Here is a 20709-nt window from a genome sequence, read left to right on the forward strand (position 1 = left end):
AATTTTGGTACATTAGAATGCATCTGGGCACACACGCTACAGGGAGAGAGAAAGAGAGAACCTGTTTATAACATCACCCCTGCAACTCGTTCAAACAACACACAGGTTTGGAGAGACATGATAGTGAGTATCATTTTAGGTCAACTATACCTTTCATATTGCTTCTGCTAAGCACTATCAATTGTGACGCTATCTGCTAAAGTAATTTTTTGGTGATTTACTGTTTTCTATAAAATCATCCTTCATAAAACGTTTATTAAAGGGATAATTCACCCCAAAATTCAAATTATGTAATTAATTACTAACCCTCATGTCGTTCCAAACTCATAACTCTTTTTTTCAAGAAAAATGTAGGCTATCACTGTAAGAATGTAAGAACCACTTGGTTAATGTTTATTGTGTTTGAAACATTTTCCCCAAGAGGCTTAAAACAATAAAAGGCATATATAATGTTAAGATAAAGAGAATAACCATAAAACTTGCAAAAATAGTTTCATCTGAGGTTGTATCCTCAGGATAATATCTCCAGTCTGCAAACGTAGGTCAGGAACTGACCCTTTGTAACACTCATGACCATTATTTATTTGTCTTGAAATACTAGACATGGGATAGAGCCAATCTGATATAAGTGACCAAACAGCATAACCCGGTTGTCTGAAAGCTGTGCACACAATGAAACGAATAGGCAGTTGAACTACTGCTATATCACTTTAATATGGATTTACTAAGCTTGTAATGTTGCATATCGTAGATAACTATCATACACTACAAACAAACCCATAAGTACAAAAAGCTTCTCAATTGACTGTGATTGACTGTGTGAACTTCAAGCTGTACAGATTTGACTGCTGAAATTAAGTGATTTTGGCAATACAATCAGTCTGTTTTACTGACAGTCATTCCCCAAAGTGATGGAAAAAATTGTTCAGCTGATACTGTTTCTATGCGTGTCACAGAAAAGTTCCATGCTATGAAACACAAGAACAGTTGTGTTGCTTTAAGCATCCAGGCTTTCTGAACTCTATTCAGGGAGCCTTATCTTGCACAAGCAAAGATGTAAATCTCAGCTTTTAATGTCGAATAGCAGGCAGATGTGCTCTCAAAATAGGGAGTGTTTAAAAGTCTGGAGAACTGAGGACAAAAAAGGCATATGTAGAATAGTGTGATTTGAGGGTTATTTACATAAAATCAAAAAGGTACATTTTTCTGCTGTATTTTTTTTTCATAGAAAGAATTTATCCATGTTTTTGCAGAATTCATCTGTGTTCCTTCTATTGGTCTCTTCTGCGTGAATATTTATGAGATTATTCTGTTATTTTGTCCTTATAATAATAGTTATTGTGGGAATTTTGCTTTGGTCAAGTATGTTCGAGTTAGAAAGTCCACACCAGGGCAGACCTGTTTAGATTGGAATAGGTAAGTACGATTTTTGCTATAGATTTCAGAAAGGTTTATTGTTTGATTTAGATTCATGAGTTTGTAGAGACAAAGAGTGAGTGGGGTTATTCCAAGTTCTGAAGTAATGAACAGCAGGCTTTGCTTAAGTAAGACCGCTGATCTGCTGACTTCTGTGCTGATGAGGATTAGAGATGACAATACTTGATATTCTTGAGCTCAATGTGGATCAATGTCTCAAAAATAAAGAATGTATCGACAACCGGATATCTAACATTTATAAGGGCCTGAGTTTGAATTGGAGAACATTAGGTTGTGGTCTTGGACAAATACTTCTCTCCTGTCTTAAAGGAAAAGCCTTGACCCTTTGTGGTTAAGTGGCTCCATGCAATTGAGAAGAAGGCTCGGACCACTGCTAGGAAACCTACATATTCTCACATTTTTATAAACTTCTTTACACCTTGAATCAGTCCAACAGCAGCAGTATTTCTGCTTTTACTACACTTACTATGTTTTTGATTTATCTAGAAGTTTTAAAGAGATGGTTAACCCAAAAATGAAAAAGCTGTCATATATTACTCAGCCTAATGTCGTTCCAAACCAGTCAGACCACTGTTTATCTTTGGAACACAAATTAAGATATTTTTGATGAAATCTGAGAGTTTTCTGACCCTGCATAGACCTCAACACAACTGAAACAGTTAAGGCCCGTAAAGATAGTAAGGACATCATTAATAGTCCATGTGACATCAGTGGTTTAACCTTAATTATTAAGAAGCTAAGAGAATATTTTTTGTGCACCGGCTCCTGCGTCAGCAGCACCACAAGCATGACTGATATGCAACAAAAGAAATAGTTGAATAAAGTTGTTATTTTTGTTTTCTTTGTGCACAAAAAGTAATCTTGTAGCTCCATGACATTACATATGAATCAATGATGTCTCATGGACTATGTCCTTACTAACATCCTTGTTACTTAGGTGACATATAATGAAACTTGCATATTCTCTAATGTTTAGCTGCTTTCTGTTGTTTAAAGGAATCTAAATGTATCAATAAAGTGATGAGACAGAGTAGCCTATATAAAATTAAGTTCAATATTTTTAAGCCAATGCATCACTTCCAATGAATTTCATATTTAAAAAAATATGTTCAATTCATTTAAAGTCAAGGAACTGTCTGAGCAGCTTGTGCAAAAATGAACAATACAAGAATGTGAAATCTGATCAGGATGACCCAAGATGAAGTTTTCAGGTTGGCTGGATGGATGAATGGATGAATATGTGATCGTGACTGTTGTAGTGATTGGACGAGTGAGTAGAGGATGGGGGGCTAGGGGAGGACTTGTTGGCGGGGTCACAAACTATTTCCTTAAACAGACTTATGAAAACCATACGGCACAAGGGAAAACCATAGGCCGAATCTCCCTCCACCACTCAGCACACTCATTACCCGCCCCCTCTTCCAATAACAAACGCCTGTACCCTCCTTCTCTGTCTCTCTGCTGCAGACAGACTGCAGACAAAAGTCATCTCATTAAAGCAGAGAGACGAGAGGTTTGAAAGAGCTCCGAGGTAAATTTAAACATCTAATTAGGTAAGAAAAAACTACAGGCAAGACATAAGAAATACCTCAGCTGTAGAAAACAAAAAAACAATTATGGGAAACAGGACTGTTAGAAAATGCTGTGCTGTATATCCCTGTCTTTTCTTTGGTCTTCTGTATTTGTATTGGTGTAAGGGAGTCATAGGACAAAGCTTGCAGGAGCAGGACGGCGTGTGCAACGCTGAGGGATGCTATTCCATTCATCTCCAGCGCAAGACATTCAGGGAGTCCTGGAGGACCTGCAAGGATAAAGGGGGGAACCTGGCTACCATTAAAGGACCAGAAGAAGCTTCCATGATCCATGACCTCCTATCGTCAGGGGTCAGACGTGGCTCCCGGCCCAGGATCAGGTTGTGGATTGGCCTCCAGCGACAACCTCGGCAGTGCTCGGCCACGCGCCCTTTGAGGGGCTTTACCTGGATCACTGGGGATCAGGAAACGCAGTATACGAACTGGCAACGTGATGACTTACCCAATGCTTGTGCTGCTCATCGTTGTGTCGTCATTACCTACAACACGGCTGACAAAAGTGGAAATGACAAGAACAACTTCAAATGGCTCGATGGATCTTGTGCAGTGGCTGTGGAAGGTTTCTTCTGCCGCTACACCTACCAAGGGATGTGCCCAGCTCTTCAAAGAGAAGGAGGGGGTCCTGCACTCTACACCACCCCATTTGAACTGGCAAGTACTATTCTTACTCACATCCCTTTTGGCTCAGTGGCAACTCTCCCTTGTCCCGATGGTGGCAAGGAAGACCAGTCAATACTGTGCATGCTGAGAGAGGATAGAAGTGTTGGCTGGTCAAAGGATGCACCGCTCTGCACTGACACTCCGATAGACTGGTGTAAACAGGACAATGGTGGCTGTGAGCACTTCTGTGTGAACTCAGATACTCATTACTACTGTGAGTGCTCTGAGAATTATGTTCTGGCAGAAGACGGAAAGACCTGCCAGTTCTCGGATCCCTGCCATAGTGCCAACTGCGAGTTTGAGTGTGAGTCCACTCCTCAGGGACATCGCTGTAAGTGCCCCGAGGGGTACCTCCTGTCTGGTGATGGTCAGAGTTGTCTTGATATAGATGAGTGCTTGCAGAAACCATGCCCACAGGAATGCGTCAATGCACCTGGTACTTTTGAGTGTAGATGCAACGAGGGCTACCTTCCGTCTGAGTTTGGAGAATGTGTGGACGTGGATGAATGTATGGAAGGAAAATGCGTTCATATCTGTGAGAACTCGATTGGTTCCTACACGTGCCGTTGTCACGAGGGATTCTCTCCACTCGAAGAAAATCCAGATCAATGTGAAGATATTGATGAGTGTAAAACTCCAGATATTTGTGACCAGGTGTGCAAAAATAACGAAGGTGGATTTGAGTGTCAATGTGAGGAGGGTTATATGCTGCAAGAGGACAACTACTACTGTCAGCCAGTCAACGAGGATAAACATGTGAAGTCTGAATCAGCTGATGCAACACTGAATGGTCCCAGCTTGCCTGAACTGATGACAGATGCCAGCCTTCTGGAATCGTCAACAAATTCCCCAAGCATAGAGTGGCATCCGACTTACTTGAGCTGGTTTACGGAGAAGACACAGGAGGGATATGTGACCACTCAGGAACCTGATTTAATTGAGCATGCATCTTCGAATTCACCTTCATCAAACTTTTTGATGGATACTACAACTTCAGATGATTCTCATCAAGATGATGCACATGAGGAAGAAATATCAATAGCAGCTGGTGATACAGCAGATGTAAGGACTTCAGGAAACAAAGGAGCCTCGGAGGCTTCGACATCTGTGTCAAAGAGAAAATGGGATTTTGTCATGCTCACTCCTCCAACATCCCAAATACCAGAAGATACACTGGCATCAGGAACAGAACAGCGTCCAGGTGATAGGAAGAAGCATGACAAAAGCTGGCTGCTTGTGGCACTGCTGGTTCCACTATGTGTTTTTATTGTGGTCATGTTAGCGTTAGGCATTGTTTATTGCACGAGTTGTGCTGTAGAGCCACGGAACAAAAGCATCACAGACTGTTATCGCTGGACCACCACCTCCAAGCCTGAAAAATCAAGCACAGCAAATTCTCGAGCTTGAGTAAACATGACTTTAAAATAATAATAATAATAATCAGCAATGACCCTGGACTTCGTCAAGCTGTTTTAGTGTGATCACACTGATGTCACTTTGGTATTCTGTATGTTCCTGTGGGATATTAGGGCAAAATAGTAACCAGGTGCACAATCCAACATTTAGACATCATTTTCAGACAATGGAGAGAATATCAATTATTTTCCAATGGAAGTGGAGCAGTAACCCCCATACTGTGTAGAAGAAACATTTCGTGGAAAGTAGGACAGAATTCAAACTGAATTTAGCATGCATCCCTTTTACATATAATACAATGAATGATAATTTGTATAAAGCCTAGGAGTATAAATACTATATATATATCACTGATTCTTGAGAGTCGGGACAAAACAGGTTTTAAAAAACTTTTTTTTTAAATACACACTATATCAATTAAAGTTATATGTTTCTGCAGAGAAAGGTCCTAGCTATTTAACCATGTAAAGGAACAGGTTCTAAATAAAAACACATTTTCAACAAATCAACATGTTTTCATTCAGAACTTGTTTAGTGTCAACTCCATCAGACACACTAAAAAGTATAAAATTTTAATTCTTTCAATCCAACAAGAAACTAAAATTCTGAAGTATATTGTAATAGTGTTTAGTTACTCTGATATGTAAAAAAATACAATATATACACTTAGGTTGTGATTCCACACTATTCTGAAAACTCAGATTTCTAAATATTAGCATTTTCAAACATTGATTTTAACTTTAATATTTCCTTAAATAAATAAAGAATAAATAAAACATAAGAGAATGTAGATCAGATGGTCCTTTATTACAAAAACAACATAAACTGAAGGAAGAATATTTTTTCCCCAAAAGATTAACAAAAAAATACATCCAACGCTGTTGATGAAGATCTGACGGTGTTGACGAAAAACTGATGGTGTTGACAAAAATATGTGTGCATTGCTGATTAATGAACAGATGTGCTTTTCAAATACTATACTAAAACTACTCATTGTTTTTAAAGTACTGTAAAGCAAACTATAATTAAGATATTGCACATACACCATTTCCAACTATTATAAATTACACCGTTTCCAACTATCAAAAAAAAAAGAACAATAAGGGAAACCAGGGGCCCTCCTCCCCCAATTTTTTCATCTATCTCCTCTATACCACTTCCTGCTCTTCTTTTTCTCATCCACCTCTTCTCCTCTTCTTTTCCTCTTCTTTTTACTTTGAAGTGAGGTGTGTGTGTGTGTGTGATGTGTTTGCCCTGCACTGCCTACTTTATACTGGGTGTGATCTTAAATTAACAACAATAGTGCAACACATAATCTAAGCTGCGTTTATGCCTTGGGCAGCAGGCGTCGGACATGCTCACGCTCTATGAAGTCCATCACATCAGGGGCTATGCTGTAGATCTCTCGTTTTCTTAATTTGACTGGTGATGCAATTCCCATTAGTTTCACTATGATGTCTTTAACTGGGCAGAAACAGACATCCTTTGTGAGAAGCTTAGGCTGATACTTTGCTGTTGGACCATGGGGATGCAGAAACTCCACTTTCAAATCTTGATGCTCAGTATCCACGGCAATGGTCTTGGCTAGCCACCAGTGGTCATCATATACTACTGCTAGCCAGTCTCCATTGTTAAGGCTGCTAACAGTCGTTACTGTCACAGTACCCTCAGGACTTTTCAGAGGCTCCTCATCTAACTCCTCCTCCATTACATCTTCCCCCCCTACCATCTCTTTTTCCATCTCCTCCAACAACATGGCCAAAGGTCTTTTCTTCCCTGCCCTCCTTGTATCACTCTGCTGTTCCTCTGGGTAGCCATGGAAATAGAAGGTAGCTGGGCTGAAGCACTGGCAAACCAACAGGCAAAAGCAGGATAGTTGTCTGTGCTGGATCCTGTTCTCATGTGGGATGACCTGGTGTATTTTTCTGGTTGAGGGAACCTGTTTGAGAGGATGCATGAGAAGTGTATCATATCTTTGCATGTCTTCTTCTGCAATGTGATACAGCTGAATGCTCTTCAGACTGTTTGAGACCTTTACAAAGAATGTGTGTCCATCTGTCACATCATTTCCTCTCAGGAATAGGTTGTCAGCTGTTCTTTTCACTGTTCCGCCAATGCCGTCTGGTGTGCCCTTACCATGGGAAGTGGGGAAGAAGTTCCATGTGGCTCTTTCAAACCCAAGTGTAGGTGGGATACAAGACAGAAGGAAAAAATTCTTCTTGTTCTTATATTGTTTACTTGGACCATCAGACCAAAAGTGCACAGTGGTGACCTGTGGATATCTTGTTTTGATATCTTTTAGGACTGGATCCATGTGTGTCCAGATTGCTGCAGCATCCTGTCTCTTTGACTCTGAAAGTGTGCAAAAACCTGCCTTTCCACCCTTAATGTAATACATTCCAGTATGTAGAGTTAGCTGTGGCAGATTTTGTCCAAAATGGCAGGCCTGTACTTCAGATTGATACTTGCATCTCCAGAATTCTGAAAAGTCAACGTGAACAATTGCTGTACTTTCTTCACAAGTCTCAATTGTGTTTCTGTATGCTTTTGACTGGTTTCGGACTAAACACACATGTGTTGTGGTTTCATTTCGGAGTATTTGCTCATAGAGTTTAATTAGCTTTGAAAGACTGCCACTGTGTTGGACGAGTTTAGTGTTGATTCCATTGACTGTCTCTTCTTGAACTCTCTCCCACTGCTTCCACTGAACATGGATTTTGTCTTGCTCTTGGGTTGTAACTGTTCCTTTGTTTACACATCGTGAGCAGGTGCAAAGAAGGCAGGCCTCACTTGCTGGAGAGCAACAAACTAATTGAAAACTGTCATCCAGATTGTTTGACTTCACAACACCAGACATTCTAAGGACCTCAAGAATTAAGTATGCATTTTCATGCTTTTGACATAGACATGTCTTCCGATCAGATGCTTTTGGTGCTGTAATATAGAATGGTTTCAGAGAACAGAAAGAAGAATAGCTCAGCTTCACAGTAGGGTTACTAATGAGGAAGTCAGAGTGGAGGTTGATCATGGAGTCTGCCAGGATCATTCTCTGCTGCTTTATCTTATTCCTAGTGATGGTGTCAGTCTTATCAGTGGTCACACGTGCAGAGTTCAGAAAAAAATCCTTAACAGTTTCTGTTATACCCTTTAGGAATGTTGGCTTTTTCTTTGTCTGTTTCTTTCCTCTTATTAACTTGTAGGTTATCCCAAACTGGTGGATTTGGTGAAGGAGACAATACTTTTTGAGAATCTTGCCTGAAGACACACTTAGTGCTGGTTCCTGACGCCGTGGCCCAGGAGTTTGTTTGTTTTTCTTCAGCTCTCTTCTGAGGATGTTGTGGAATAGAAGGACTTTCTTGATTTTTGGATTCCTAATGTTGCTTTCTGATAGCATCTTCTTTGTTTCTGTGCCTGGGGAGTCAAGTGGTGTTTTATTTGTAGCGTTTCTTCTTCGATATATTTTCTTTCTCAGTTTGTTTCGTTGTTTTGTTACCTTCTTAAGCTTCTCTTTCAAAGTTTTTATTTCTCTTGAATGCCTTTTTCTCGTTTTACTCCTCTCCCTTTTCTGTCTAAGAGACTGTCTGCTGTGTCTGGCATTATATTCTTGAATATCCTGATCTTGCGGACTATCTGGAGGGGTGTGTGCCCTCAGCACTGCATCTTCAATGGATCTTTTCTCTCTAGACCTTTTCTGTGCCTCTCTCCAATACTTTCTCTGATTCCTCTTTGCCCTGTCTCCCATCTCGTCTATTTGTATTACTTTTTTGTCTTTAACTCTCTTCTTCCACCTTTGTCTTTCCTTCTCTTGCAGAGCATGCTTGCTCTCTTGGTCACTGTTTAATTTTTCTCTTCTCTTTCGTTGGTACTCTCTATTTCTTCTCCTTTGATCCTCAACTGACAATTTCTGTCTAGCCATGCTTTCCTAAAATACAAATTGAAATAAAGAAAAATTTACTTGAATAAGAGTATAGAATCAGATTTCTTGAATAGTGGATGGATGTAAAATCCTCAAGGTGCAGTATGTAGTTTTCATATAAAATCTACACACTGGCTTCTCATTCCTCTATCTCTGTGTCTATATATACACACACATACAGTATATATGTAAAGTATGTAAGTATATATATATATATATATATATATATATATATATATATATATATATATATATATATATATATATATATATTATATATAAATAACATGTTACACAATAACAAGCAGACCACTGCCTGCCCATTCTTTACAAGTCAGATGCCTATGGTTAAATAATGTAATGCAAGCTAAATGTGCATTTAAGTGTAAATAAAACCCTGAAATAATAGTTTAATCTTATACTATATTTACAAACAATATTATAATCGCACATTGAGAGGTTATTGGTGGATTTGTCAACTCCATCAGCTTACAGGTCAACTCCGTCAGACATAGAACCTGACGGAGTTGACGTCTGACGGAGTTGACATAAGGGCATGTATTTTCCCTCCAAAACATGTATTGTACACTACAGCTAGGTAGTTTTTCCTCAGTTGCTAGCTGTCCCAATAACCTCACTAAAATACTTAAATTCAATCCACTGTGGTTTATAAAAAGTATCTTAACAGAAAGATGGTGTTGACATGGTGCAGCTGTGACCATAGGAATATTGACATTGTTTGTCTAATATATTAAAAAAATGTAAACATACCAGAGCATGTGTGGTAGTGCTGCATTCACGACAGGCAGGGAGATGAAAACGGGTCCTCAGGGATATAGCTGACCTGAATTTCCTGATTTAAATAGCTTTATTAAAAAAATCTGACGGAGTTGACAGAAACTGAGGACACAACTTTAATAGGTAGATTTTTATGGAAAATATAGTTTGATGTTCACTTCATGCATTGTTTTTTATATTTATACCTCTTATTTTTTATTGGCTATATATGTTTTCACAATTTTAGAGCTTTTTTAAAGTTTTTTGGTATGATTAATATTGTGACCGCTTGCTGAGGACAAGTGCAATAACATGGACCTTCTAACCACAGACCACACATTAAAAAAAAAAAACCCAAAAAGATAAAAAAGTTTATTCTAAAAATTACATGGGTATATACAATTCCTTTAGATTTAAATTTGTAATTATGTCAATCATGATGATTTTTTAAATTTTTGCTATAAATTAGACTTTTCTATATGGGACATGTTTTGTCCCAACTCTCAAGAATCAGTGATATATATATATATATATATATATATATATATATATATATATATATATATATATATATATATATATATATATATATATATATATGTTGATTATTAGGCTAATTATTGTTAATAATTGTATTTGTTCCACTCACACAGTTTATGCTACAGCACCCCCAACAGTGAGGTATGTATCTACAGCTGTTTTAGAAACTTCAGGCTGTTTTGATCAAGACATTTACACATTAGAGATGAAACACATCTAAGTGCATCAGTTTAACTAACAGTTACTATCACTTCATTTAATTCAGGAAAAGTTTTTATGGAGTCTATTAGATTGTGGCATTTGGATCAGATATACAGTAATACTGGAGATTATTTTATAAAATTACCCATTTTTATTTTAGTATTTTCAACATTAAGACCGATTACGATGAGAAATAGAAAACAAGAAATAGAAATAGACAGCAGTAATAGCCATGAGCCTAAAGAAACAGTTGAGGCACAAAACACTTTTGGCTTCAGTGAAATTGAAAATGTAATTAAGCAAGAGAATAATAAGTATTCCAAAATTATTTGAATTGTTATTATTCAATTATAATACATCAACAACTATTTGTTTTAGCACGCAATTTTTTTTTAAATGTATTTTTTATTGTATCCCACTAAAGTGTTTTACAAATACTAGTGATATTCAAATAAATCTCACTTGCTTTCACTAATAAAATTTGATCAACACGTTTTGCAGTTCAGATTCGCGTCTGCTTTGATAGCAGCGAGGAAACGACAGTTGGCCGCTTTGTGTTGTACTGGCACAGTCCCACCGGTAGTATTCCCTGTCTGATATTTGAGTTATTGTATGTGTCTTTTACAAACATGATTTATGACGTGATTTATAACGTGATTTTAATAAAAGCCGAACTTGCACTACTTCATAGTAGTTTTTTTCCTAACCATGTGTTGGAAAAGATTGTTCTTCACTCTTTGAAAATACTGTAAAAGTAAGCTATTTTGGAGTCTGGTGGAGCAACAAAAAGCGTGAAACGGTCTGGTTTGTTTGATGACGTCATATCATTATCATACAATGACAGACATAATCAGCCGAAATATTTGTCTGAATGTATATAAAACATATGCTTTTAACAGTAACATAACGCATTTGTGTCTACGTGTGGTCTATGGGTAGCTAATCAGGAATTGTTTTAGACTGAGTAGCGGCAGAGAATCATTCTAAAATAAACATAACAAACACCAACTTCCGTTAGCAGTGCAAATGAATTTAATTGACACGTGAAAAACGTGATTTTCGACGAGGATGGGATTCGAACCCACGCGTGCAGAGCACAATGGATTAGCAGTCCATCGCCTTAACCACTCGGCCACCTCGTCGTGTAACTACCATATATGTACCCTTATGTAAAAAATATTAGACATATACGACATATTGACTAATCCACTTTACTGAATAAAAGTAAATACAATTAACTTAAGTTGTTGAAGCACCTTTGTGTCCGTGACATTTTGCCGAATCAGTATCACACACCTGTTAGTGCTCGTTACCTGACAGATATAGTGAGTACACTGCTTCATTTTGTACGTAATGGAAAAAGACACTACAATATATAATGATCGCTTATTTCTGTTATTTTACGTGGTTAAACAAATGTACTGGAAAACATTTTGCTTGACATTGGTTATGTTGTAGTTACCTGCTGCCCTCTGCTGGTCAGCCCTCTGCTGTTAGCCGGGTGTACTTGAACAACTGGCCACGTTGAGTTACATAATAATAGCATATAAAGGCAAATTGTCTGTCATTATTTGTCTTTTATAAAGTTATATACAAGTATATATAAGTTTTTTTTTTGCAGGGTCTCGGCACACCGTTTGCTCTCAGCAACTTAAAAAAAGTTTCAGTGTATAATTTGTAATATGTCTTCATATTTTAGTCATGTTTATGTTAGCTAATTATTGTTACAGTAATGATAATTACCTTGTACATTTATTGTGGCATAGTCTGTCAAAAGTTTGAATCTTTCTGTCCACATCTGCGATTACTTACCATGTAAATCTTTGGAGATTTACTTAATTTAAAGGTCTGAAAGGTGCATAAACGTAATCTTGCATCATGTTCACAAGATAAAGAACAGGAAACGTCTCAAGAACAGACTCAGCAGGTTGTAAACGTCAACCAATGAAACAGAGCCTTTTGTAGGCTTGGCCAATCACGCGATGAATTTACTGAAGCCCTGCCCCGCGCCGCTGACCATGTGAAGGCTTGCCGCGAATTTCAACCAGTTCAAACTGTTTAGGCGCGCGCGGCAGCATTAAGCTGGTCTGGGAGACTTTTAAAATTTATATTGTTTCTTGTTTCTTGTTCTTGTTTATTTATTTAAGTGTCTGTTACAATAATGGCTACTCCTCCCAAGAGATTTTGTTCAAGCTTTGACGCTGACCTCAGTTTCGAAAAAAGGGCATTGAAAATCTCAATAGAGGGAAACATTGGTAAGTTGGATTAATTTTTGTTTAATCAGCAAAACAATATACATAAAATAAAACGCACTTAATTTATTACCTAGGTGTTGTTTACACATTCATTTTATGAATGTTCGGGTAATATGCTTGATAGCTTTTTTGTATTAAATACAGTAGTGCTGTTGGCGCCAAATACTAACGTTATGTTGAGTGAGCCTTCACAGCCATCAATTATTATTAATATTAGACTGAATTGTTTTTAAATAGTCTTCTTACACACGTTTGGTAATAGATTCGCTAAAAATATTTTTAAACGTCCTGATACTTTTATTAATAACTGTGGAACTGTTGACAGCTAAATGATGATATTTTATTACATCCAGACTATGCTTTAAAATAATATCAACAATAACAATCATTTAATTACCATAGTGTTTTAATAATAAGTCAAACTCTACAACAATTGGTTTAAGCATGCTTTTTGCAATTAATGCCAGACATAAACAAAAACATCTAGTATAGATATGGTTATCACAAATTATGATTGTTTGTATTGATGTTTTTTATTTTAAAATATTTATATCTGCAACAGCGGCAGGGAAGTCAACTTTTGTGCGTTTGTTGGAGCGGGCGTCAGAAGAGTGGGAGGTCATACCAGAGCCCATTGGGAAGTGGTGCAATGTACAAACCACAGAGAATGAGTATGAGGTACAGACAATATGTCCCTCCATATACAAGATATTTTATTAAGGAAGTGTCTTCAAACTTAGTCTCAAATGTTAATGTGAGTGATTTTTAATAACACATTCCTTTCAATCCCTGTAGGAGCTCAGCACGTCCCAGAAGAGTGGAGGCAACCTGCTGCAGATGTTATATGACAAGCCCAGTCGCTGGTCTTACACTTTCCAGACCTACGCCTGTTTGAGTCGCGTCCGTGCACAGCTTCAGCCTCCTTCTGCCAAACTTCAGCAGGCAGAGCAACCGGTCCAGTTCTTTGAGCGCTCTGTCTACAGCGATCGGTACATACATTAAACAGATCATCTGAACAATTTGGAAAAGAGTTTAAATATGGCGTGAAACTGAAAAAACTAAAAGTCATATGTTTTAATTCTCCAGATATGTGTTCGCCTCTAACCTCTTTGAGTCTGGAGATCTGAATGAGACCGAGTGGGCCATTTATCAAGACTGGCATTCGTGGCTCCTCACTCAGTTTGAGTCCCAGATTGAGCTTGATGCCATGATCTATCTTCGTGCTGATCCCGAGGTACCACGCAGCTTCTTACACGGTGCATGACCTGTAGTAGTATGAAAGTGACGTAAACGCAAGTATTTTATGATGTATTGATTAAACACATGATCTGCAGAGGTGTATGCAGCGTCTTCAGTTCAGAGGACGAGAGGAGGAACAAGGGATTCCCCTGGATTACCTGGAGAAGCTGCATTATAAGCATGAGTGTTGGCTGTCCAATAAAACCACAAAGTTAGTGATCAGTTAACGATTTGGTGAAACTTGTATTTGAACTGTTTTCGGATGTTTGAATATCTAAATGGGTATCTTGTCATATACAGGTTGGATTTTGAGTATCTTAAAGACCTTCCAATACTGCTGCTGGATGTTAATGAGGATTTTAAAAATGACAGAATTAAGCAAGAAGATATTGTTGATAAGGTACGTATATAATGGCCAAAAATGGCAATGTTAGGAGTTTTGCCTCATAGTAAAATGTTTCAGAACCGCCATGTTTGGGCTTGAATTTTAATTCAGGTTTTGCACTTTTTTCTTTCTTTCAGGTGAAGAAGTTTTTAAGCACCCTCTAGCCTACAAGCATACATTGATGTGTGTCAATCATGGAAATTAATCGATGTCATCAAATTAATGAATTTGTGATTTAATTATTTTTTGTAGCTGATTTCATATTTGGCGTGTACATATTTATTTTGTTGTATATTAAAACACTTTTTACAAAACAGTTTTAAACTTCTCTGTAATGGACAAACAAGATATGTAGTTTGAAATAATAATTTGCAGCGATTATTTATGTGCAGTTCGTGATGCGATCTGAAGACTATTCTGTAAGTGAAAAGTTGAGAGTTAATCTTACAGAATTCCCACAGCCATGAAAAAAAATGGAAATTTAAGTGTTTACAAAAAAAGATACATTGAATAAAATTTATAAATAATACATTTAAAAATCCAAAAAAAAAATCCTGTTATCCTCTATATTTTGTATACTGGAAATTGCTTTGTGAGGGCAGTCTATAAAATAATATTTTTAACAAATAATCTTTTCCTGTAATTACAAGCAACTGGAAATGTCATGTAAATGAATTGGTCAAGTGTGTGGGAAGAATATGTGCTGAAAGATGTACAGCTCGAATAGGGGGAGAAAAATAAAACCGTTTCATAACCATTAATTTCTGACACAATTCTCTCCACTTTGCTTTATGAATAGTTACCCAAACTCTTGCTCTTGCAATACAGGCTGTTTGAATGCTGACTCGCTCACCAATGAGAACCTGCGTTTCTGAGCTCGTCCTTGTTATTAAGCTTTCATAATATTCAGCTTTCATGGTAAATTTGGGCAACCCATTGAAGTCTGGTTTTAAGGTTAATTTTGTCTAATTTTAACAGGTTAAATTTATCTCAAATTATTTTCTAAATTTTTGACATACAAACCTTAAAGATAATTATGGTATATACATGTGTCAATCTAAGGTATATGTATTCATATTTTAGTCACTTGAAGGGTCTGAACAAAATGTCAAACTTTGTTAATGACATTATGAATTCACCTGAAACACCAATATCTGCAGTGCAAATGATTGTGACGAGTGGAATAATAATACAAAAAAACACCTGAATAAACTCAAATGTAAATATACATTTTTTTTTACAATGTTAAAACAAAGCAACATTTATCAAAAAAGAGTGCTTCAAATAATAAAGCTGAGTGAATGTTTTTGGAGCTTTTAAATATCATCTCAACTGAATTTGAATTTGGATATTAATGCAGGAATAAGTTTGAATATCTCCTCTAGTAGTTTTCATTTTCCCCTGCAATGAAACAGCTTTCAATGGACTCTCAATCACAATAGCATTAATATTTTAAATCAAATCATTTTTTTCTATGATTCAAAGGGACTCATAGCTTCCATACTAATACAAAAAAGAAAAAGTATATTTATGTTGAAGAATATGAAAAAAGTATTCCCATGGAAAACTAAATTTTCCTAGGAAGAAAGTACAGTATTGCCACTAGATACAATATATTTTGATCTCTACTCCACATTTTATAATGTTTGCACAATATTAGATACGTATCAAAATAAACTACAAGTCCCATAACTAAACCTTTCACACAAATGAGTTATTGCTTCACTCTCGGTCGCGCCCTCCTATAAACCTACTGTTATTGACACAGTTGTCCCTAACATGTTAAATACGTATTGCCAAATATCGGACGCAGGGATGACAGACTTTTTGACAGACGATATTTTTGAATATATTATATAATAGAATATATTCATAATTTTTTATGTTATTAAAATTAGTGACCGACTATTCTGGTGCAACTTCCATTGCATTACAGTAAACACGACACCTCTAAAATTCACAAAACTTGCTAAAATATGATTCTGAAAACAAATTAACCTCTACTTTCTCGAATAAGACAAAAATAGGCGTATCGAGAGGGCGGGAATTTGTGACAAGCGTGCCCACGTCCAATCGTCTTTACTAAACGATGTTCCTGGCGTTAAATCTTAAAGCCCTCTTGTAAACCAACCTTGACGTCGCGTGCTTTCGCTCGAGTAGCGTGTGTTGCAGCCAATCGGGTTCCAGAACTTAACCCTCAAGCCCAATAGCCTTACCATATTTTGAACAGGGGCGGGACAATACACAAATGGAACGAAGTAAGGGTAGGTTGTTAGAAAGTTAATGGCTTGGGGGAAAGAGATTCTCTTCTCGCTTCAGGAGAGTTTGAGGATTTTCTTGAAGTAAAACGTAATTATTTTATAACAGTATAACCCCAAAGAAAGTGAAGAGACGACATTACCTTCACATACAGACGTATTATTTAGGAAAGTATGCAGGATGCAGTAGCCGGGACGGCAATGCTGACGGACGGCTTCGAGGACGAGATTGACTCGGTGACTCCGCGTACCCCTGCGTTAGGGATGGGGGTTGGAGCTACGCCAGGAGCCGGACTCGGGGGCCTTGGGATCGGCGTCGGGGGCAAGAAAGTCCGCTTGTTCGGCGAGGCTGGCGGGCCCACCACAGACAGACTTGATTTCAAACTCACAGCGGCCGCGGTGCTGTCGTCGGGCCCTGGATCCGGCAGCGATGAGGACGAGGTGTCTGAGGTGAGCGCGAGTCAGCCCGAAGGAAAGTGTGTGAGTGTGTTAGCTCACATGCTAACTCTAGCTAGCTTTAACAGGCTTCATTCCCAACCCTCCAAAACCCTGGAATTAATCAACTCGTCTAGAAAGGCCGACTTATCACGTCACATTCTTGGCAACATTAATACAACAACACTCTCGCAGGGTGCACTGTTAGAAGCTATTTTAACTGCGTTTTTCGCGACCCACGTTGCTAGTTGCGTTTCTAAATAGCTAAAATTCGGGCAAGTTAGCTTAGCATTAGCACGGGCTCACAGACGAAGGCTGCGATTTGGGCCTAAAGAGAACATCAGGGGGCAACGCCGTCGTCTGCTAACGTTAGTTAGCCATCCCGAAATCATTTCCCCGTGTTCAGCAACTTTAAAGTGTATCTCGCCTCTCGTCGCGTCTTAATGACAGACATTTAGAATGATCTAGAAATGTAGCTAGCCTGGAGGCTAAGTGAATCTTGGTACGTAACTAAATATTACCTGGAAATATTAGCTTTTTAGCAAAGCTTATCTGCGTTCCTCGCCAGGCCTTTGCACTGTTTTGGTAAACTTTATGCTCTGGCTTGGATCTTGACATGTGTTATTTGTGAGTGTAGATGCAAGATGTTACAACGTTCACATTAACCCGAGTGTCAGCACTAGCTCTAGGGCTTAAGTAAATCTATCCCCACTGCAGCTTCTGAAATTTCACGGGACGCAAATGTTGAAACAGCAAGATTTAAGTTTAGATGTAGTCCTCCTCGGTGTCAGTGGAACTATCATTTGCTATTATGATAATGAAATGTGGAGCTGGGTTTCATGGCGACTTGTCATGCCGGTAAAATCAACCTGTTAGGTCCTGTACATGTTTATTCTTAATCCATTTAGGAAGTTTTTCTAAAACTGCAGCTACTTGTAGAATCAAGTGTGTACTTTCATTTTTTCCAAGATTTTATGATTGTCAAACAGAATTCACCATTGTTGACACATGACAGGCGCTTTCCAGACAAGAATTGCATGATGAAAAATTAATGCATACTTGTTGGGGTGGGTGATATGACAGAAAGCAGTCACTATATGAGTCATTTTATTTCATGGTAACATAACACAACACAGTTGTTTTAGTATATGATAAGGATGTTGCGATTATCAATATTTTAGGTGGAACTGAAATTATTCTTAATGCCGAATAATTATATCACAGCAAATACTAAAAATGATCCGATACCTATCCAACACAAACCATAGGACAATCTAGCTTAAACCATTGCCTAAATGCTTGAATAAAATGTTCTCAAACTGAAGACAAGCAAATAGTTTGTAATTAAAGTAAAACGATTTATGAGCAATAGAACAGACACACATGAAATTAGTGCTTAAAGCTTATATTTATATATATAGCTCTGTAGCATGGAAATACCAATTTTTTTTTCTTGATGCATTTTATTATGAACATTTCATCCATGCATATGTTTTTTTTCTTTCTTTTTCTATTTTTTTTGTAAGATGCATTGACCTTATGTTTAATCAAGATTGATCTTCTGGTAAAATTCAGGACTTTTCAGGATTTTGTTCATCTGCTTAATCTTTTAAATGCAATGCTGACATCTCAAAATTCAATTAACAACTGATGCAAAGAACACAGTCCTAGCCAGCATTTTTTCATTTATGATAATCATTGCACTCGGATATGTCACAAAATGGAAGAAAAGGTCACCGCTTGAACTTCGTGACGTTAAACTGACGAGTCTTAAAAATGTGTGCAGATGCTTTCATGGTGACGCATATCATCACTGCGATCTCTACCAGATTTCTCCAGGGTTATCGTATATACCAGTATATCACTCACCCTTAAATAGTTGATCTACTACCAAGCATGCAATCTTATTTAAAAATATGTCTTGTTGGTTGCAGATAGGTGTTTATTAAAATAAATGACCGATGTCAAATTGAGTTCTCGGGAGCATACATGCCTGCAGACTTGTATTCTCTGGTATTTTAGAGCTGTATGTGACCCCCCCCCCCCCCCCCGTCTGGAGTACAGGGGTGTTTCTGTTGCCTTTTATAACTTGTAATGGGTGCCCCCCACCACCCTTGTATTGTTGGTATTTGTTTGGAATTCAGGGGGGAGGGGTATTAAAGTCAGTGGAGGTAGACAGAGAAGATGACAGGCTCAGGTAGGACCCGCATTCCCACAAATTCAAGCATTCTGTTTCCAGTTCCTGTTAGGTCACCATACGTCATGAGTCAGTCTGCCCTATGAACTTCAATTAGTCTAAATATCTTTAGAATTATCTGAGAAACAAGTTTAGTCATTCAACCAAGTGTATACTGAATCATGGTACTCAATCTGACCTGGATTGCTGGACCATGTGATAAATTGTTACATCAATGAGATTACAGAGCAATTGAATGGATTTTTAGTTATATTTAAATTCTTGACATTCTCCTTGCTTGTTTTAGTCCTACTTTGAATTCCGTAGTTTTTTGTAGTCATAAATTTGCATAGCCAGGTTCAGTCTTGTAGCTTATTTGTGTGTTACTTTAAATTGTGACATTCAGACGTGTTCTCCCTCAATTGCTTGCTATAATGTTAAAATGTCATGGAAAAAACTAGTTGGACTCAGTTGTAATGACTCAATGTGAGTGTGAAGAATTTAAAAAGATTAGTCCACTTCTGGGAAGCCTTTATATGTTCTACATGTACAGGCACATAAATGATATTCTGGGTTCATTCAGAGACCGTTAAATCAATATCAGAGTCGGACAAATGTCAGATGAAATGCTTGTAGAAGACAATTGGCCTTTTCTGCCCTCATGTTAAAATACTTTTCTTATGAGAAGAGAAAAAAAGCATAGCGTTAAAGTTGGTTACATTTTCAAATTTTGTCCTTGTTTACTGAATCCCTCATCAGGATATTTTCATTCTAATGTTTTAAGTTTTTGCCTCATGTTAACTTGCAAGAACTACCCTTTTATCTTCTAAGCGTTTGTTGGTGTGTATGGTATATTCCCATCACATATTTAATGACCAACACACAATTCACATGACTGGCCTATGACACAGCATGTGTTTCTTAATTAATTGCACATTGCCTTCTGAAGAGGAGTCAACTGTACAGTTGCTACATGTTAACTCCCTGTCTTTGGGGAAAACTGTAGATATAATCGTAGCAACAAATCTGCCAATAGGGGCTGGCTGATGTGGCCAAAATATTATCATGATGCTTTTTCCATATCATGCATTATTGATTCTTATCATATTAATTTATTGTTAATAGGGGAAGAAATGCTTTCCAGACCTTTTTTAGACCTTAAGAGTGGATGTTCACAATTAAACTCCACAGAAAAATATAGGCCTACCTATTAATTTAAGGACCCATAAAATCAATTTTATTTACACAAAATTCTGTGTTCTGGATTTTTTATTTTATTTTATCAAATTTCTTCAAATGCCTAATTAAAATCAGACTTTACAAATATATAACCGTTAATTTACAATAAAAAAACCTTTTTTTTTTTTTGTCAAATAAGATTCTTCACAACCGAACCATATTAAAACATAGTTGAAAAATATA

General features: G+C 37.4%; 4 protein-coding genes and 1 non-coding gene across 8 annotated transcripts in view; 3 read left to right on the forward strand and 2 right to left on the reverse strand.

Annotated features, from left to right (window-relative positions):
* The first annotated feature begins 2772 nt into the window (after nucleotides 1-2772).
* Nucleotides 2773-5447, forward strand: LOC113038533 (endosialin-like). The gene has a single exon (XM_026196039.1). The coding sequence runs from the start codon at nucleotides 3054-3056 to the stop codon at nucleotides 5094-5096; it is 2043 nt and encodes a 680-aa protein (XP_026051824.1). The 5' UTR covers nucleotides 2773-3053; the 3' UTR covers nucleotides 5097-5447.
* A 5-nt stretch (nucleotides 5448-5452) lies between these two features.
* LOC113038532 (uncharacterized) lies at nucleotides 5453-10182 on the reverse strand. The gene is made up of 2 exons (XM_026196037.1): nucleotides 9793-10182; nucleotides 5453-9027 (listed from the first exon to the last, which is right to left on the reverse strand). Exon 2 carries the CDS (start codon nucleotides 9019-9021, stop codon nucleotides 6433-6435), a length of 2589 nt encoding a protein of 862 aa, XP_026051822.1. The 5' UTR covers nucleotides 9022-9027; nucleotides 9793-10182; the 3' UTR covers nucleotides 5453-6432.
* A 1417-nt stretch (nucleotides 10183-11599) lies between these two features.
* trnas-gcu (transfer RNA serine (anticodon GCU)) lies at nucleotides 11600-11681 on the reverse strand. Its single transcript has one exon. It is a non-coding gene; the product is annotated as a tRNA-Ser (tRNA).
* An 892-nt stretch (nucleotides 11682-12573) lies between these two features.
* On the forward strand, nucleotides 12574-15179 carry LOC113038535 (deoxycytidine kinase). Its single transcript, XM_026196044.1, has 7 exons — nucleotides 12574-12794; nucleotides 13357-13472; nucleotides 13590-13783; nucleotides 13881-14028; nucleotides 14129-14244; nucleotides 14334-14433; nucleotides 14556-15179. The coding sequence occupies exons 1-7, from the start codon at nucleotides 12701-12703 to the stop codon at nucleotides 14580-14582; spliced, it is 795 nt and encodes a 264-aa protein (XP_026051829.1). The 5' UTR covers nucleotides 12574-12700; the 3' UTR covers nucleotides 14583-15179.
* Nucleotides 15180-16669: 1490 nt separating this feature from the next.
* LOC113038534 (ankyrin repeat and KH domain-containing protein 1-like) overlaps nucleotides 16670-20709 on the forward strand; it is a 53028-nt gene continuing 48988 nt past the window's right edge. For all 4 annotated transcript variants that reach the window (XM_026196040.1, XM_026196041.1, XM_026196042.1 and 1 more), the window contains exon 1: nucleotides 16670-17126. In XM_026196040.1, coding sequence (XP_026051825.1) covers nucleotides 16851-17126 — 276 coding nt within the window. In that variant the 5' untranslated portion in view covers nucleotides 16670-16850. The remainder of the gene's footprint in view (nucleotides 17127-20709) is intronic.

Source organism: Carassius auratus, chromosome 21, assembly GCF_003368295.1.
Source record: "Carassius auratus strain Wakin chromosome 21, ASM336829v1, whole genome shotgun sequence".
NCBI lineage: Eukaryota > Metazoa > Chordata > Actinopteri > Cypriniformes > Cyprinidae > Carassius > Carassius auratus.

Excerpts from the sequence above, each read along its gene's own strand:
- LOC113038532 (XM_026196037.1), bottom strand. The coding sequence starts at position 9,021 with ATGGCTAGACAGAAATTGTCAGTTGAGGATCAAAGGAGAAGAAATAGA.
- LOC113038535 (XM_026196044.1), top strand. The coding sequence starts at position 12,701 with ATGGCTACTCCTCCCAAGAGATTTTGTTCAAGCTTTGACGCTGACCTC. Across the intron at positions 13,473-13,589 it reads CCACAGAGAATGAGTATGAG|GAGCTCAGCACGTCCCAGAA; the intron begins GTACAGACAATA and ends CAATCCCTGTAG. Across the intron at positions 13,784-13,880 it reads CGCTCTGTCTACAGCGATCG|ATATGTGTTCGCCTCTAACC; the intron begins GTACATACATTA and ends TTAATTCTCCAG.
- LOC113038533 (XM_026196039.1), top strand. The coding sequence starts at position 3,054 with ATGGGAAACAGGACTGTTAGAAAATGCTGTGCTGTATATCCCTGTCTT.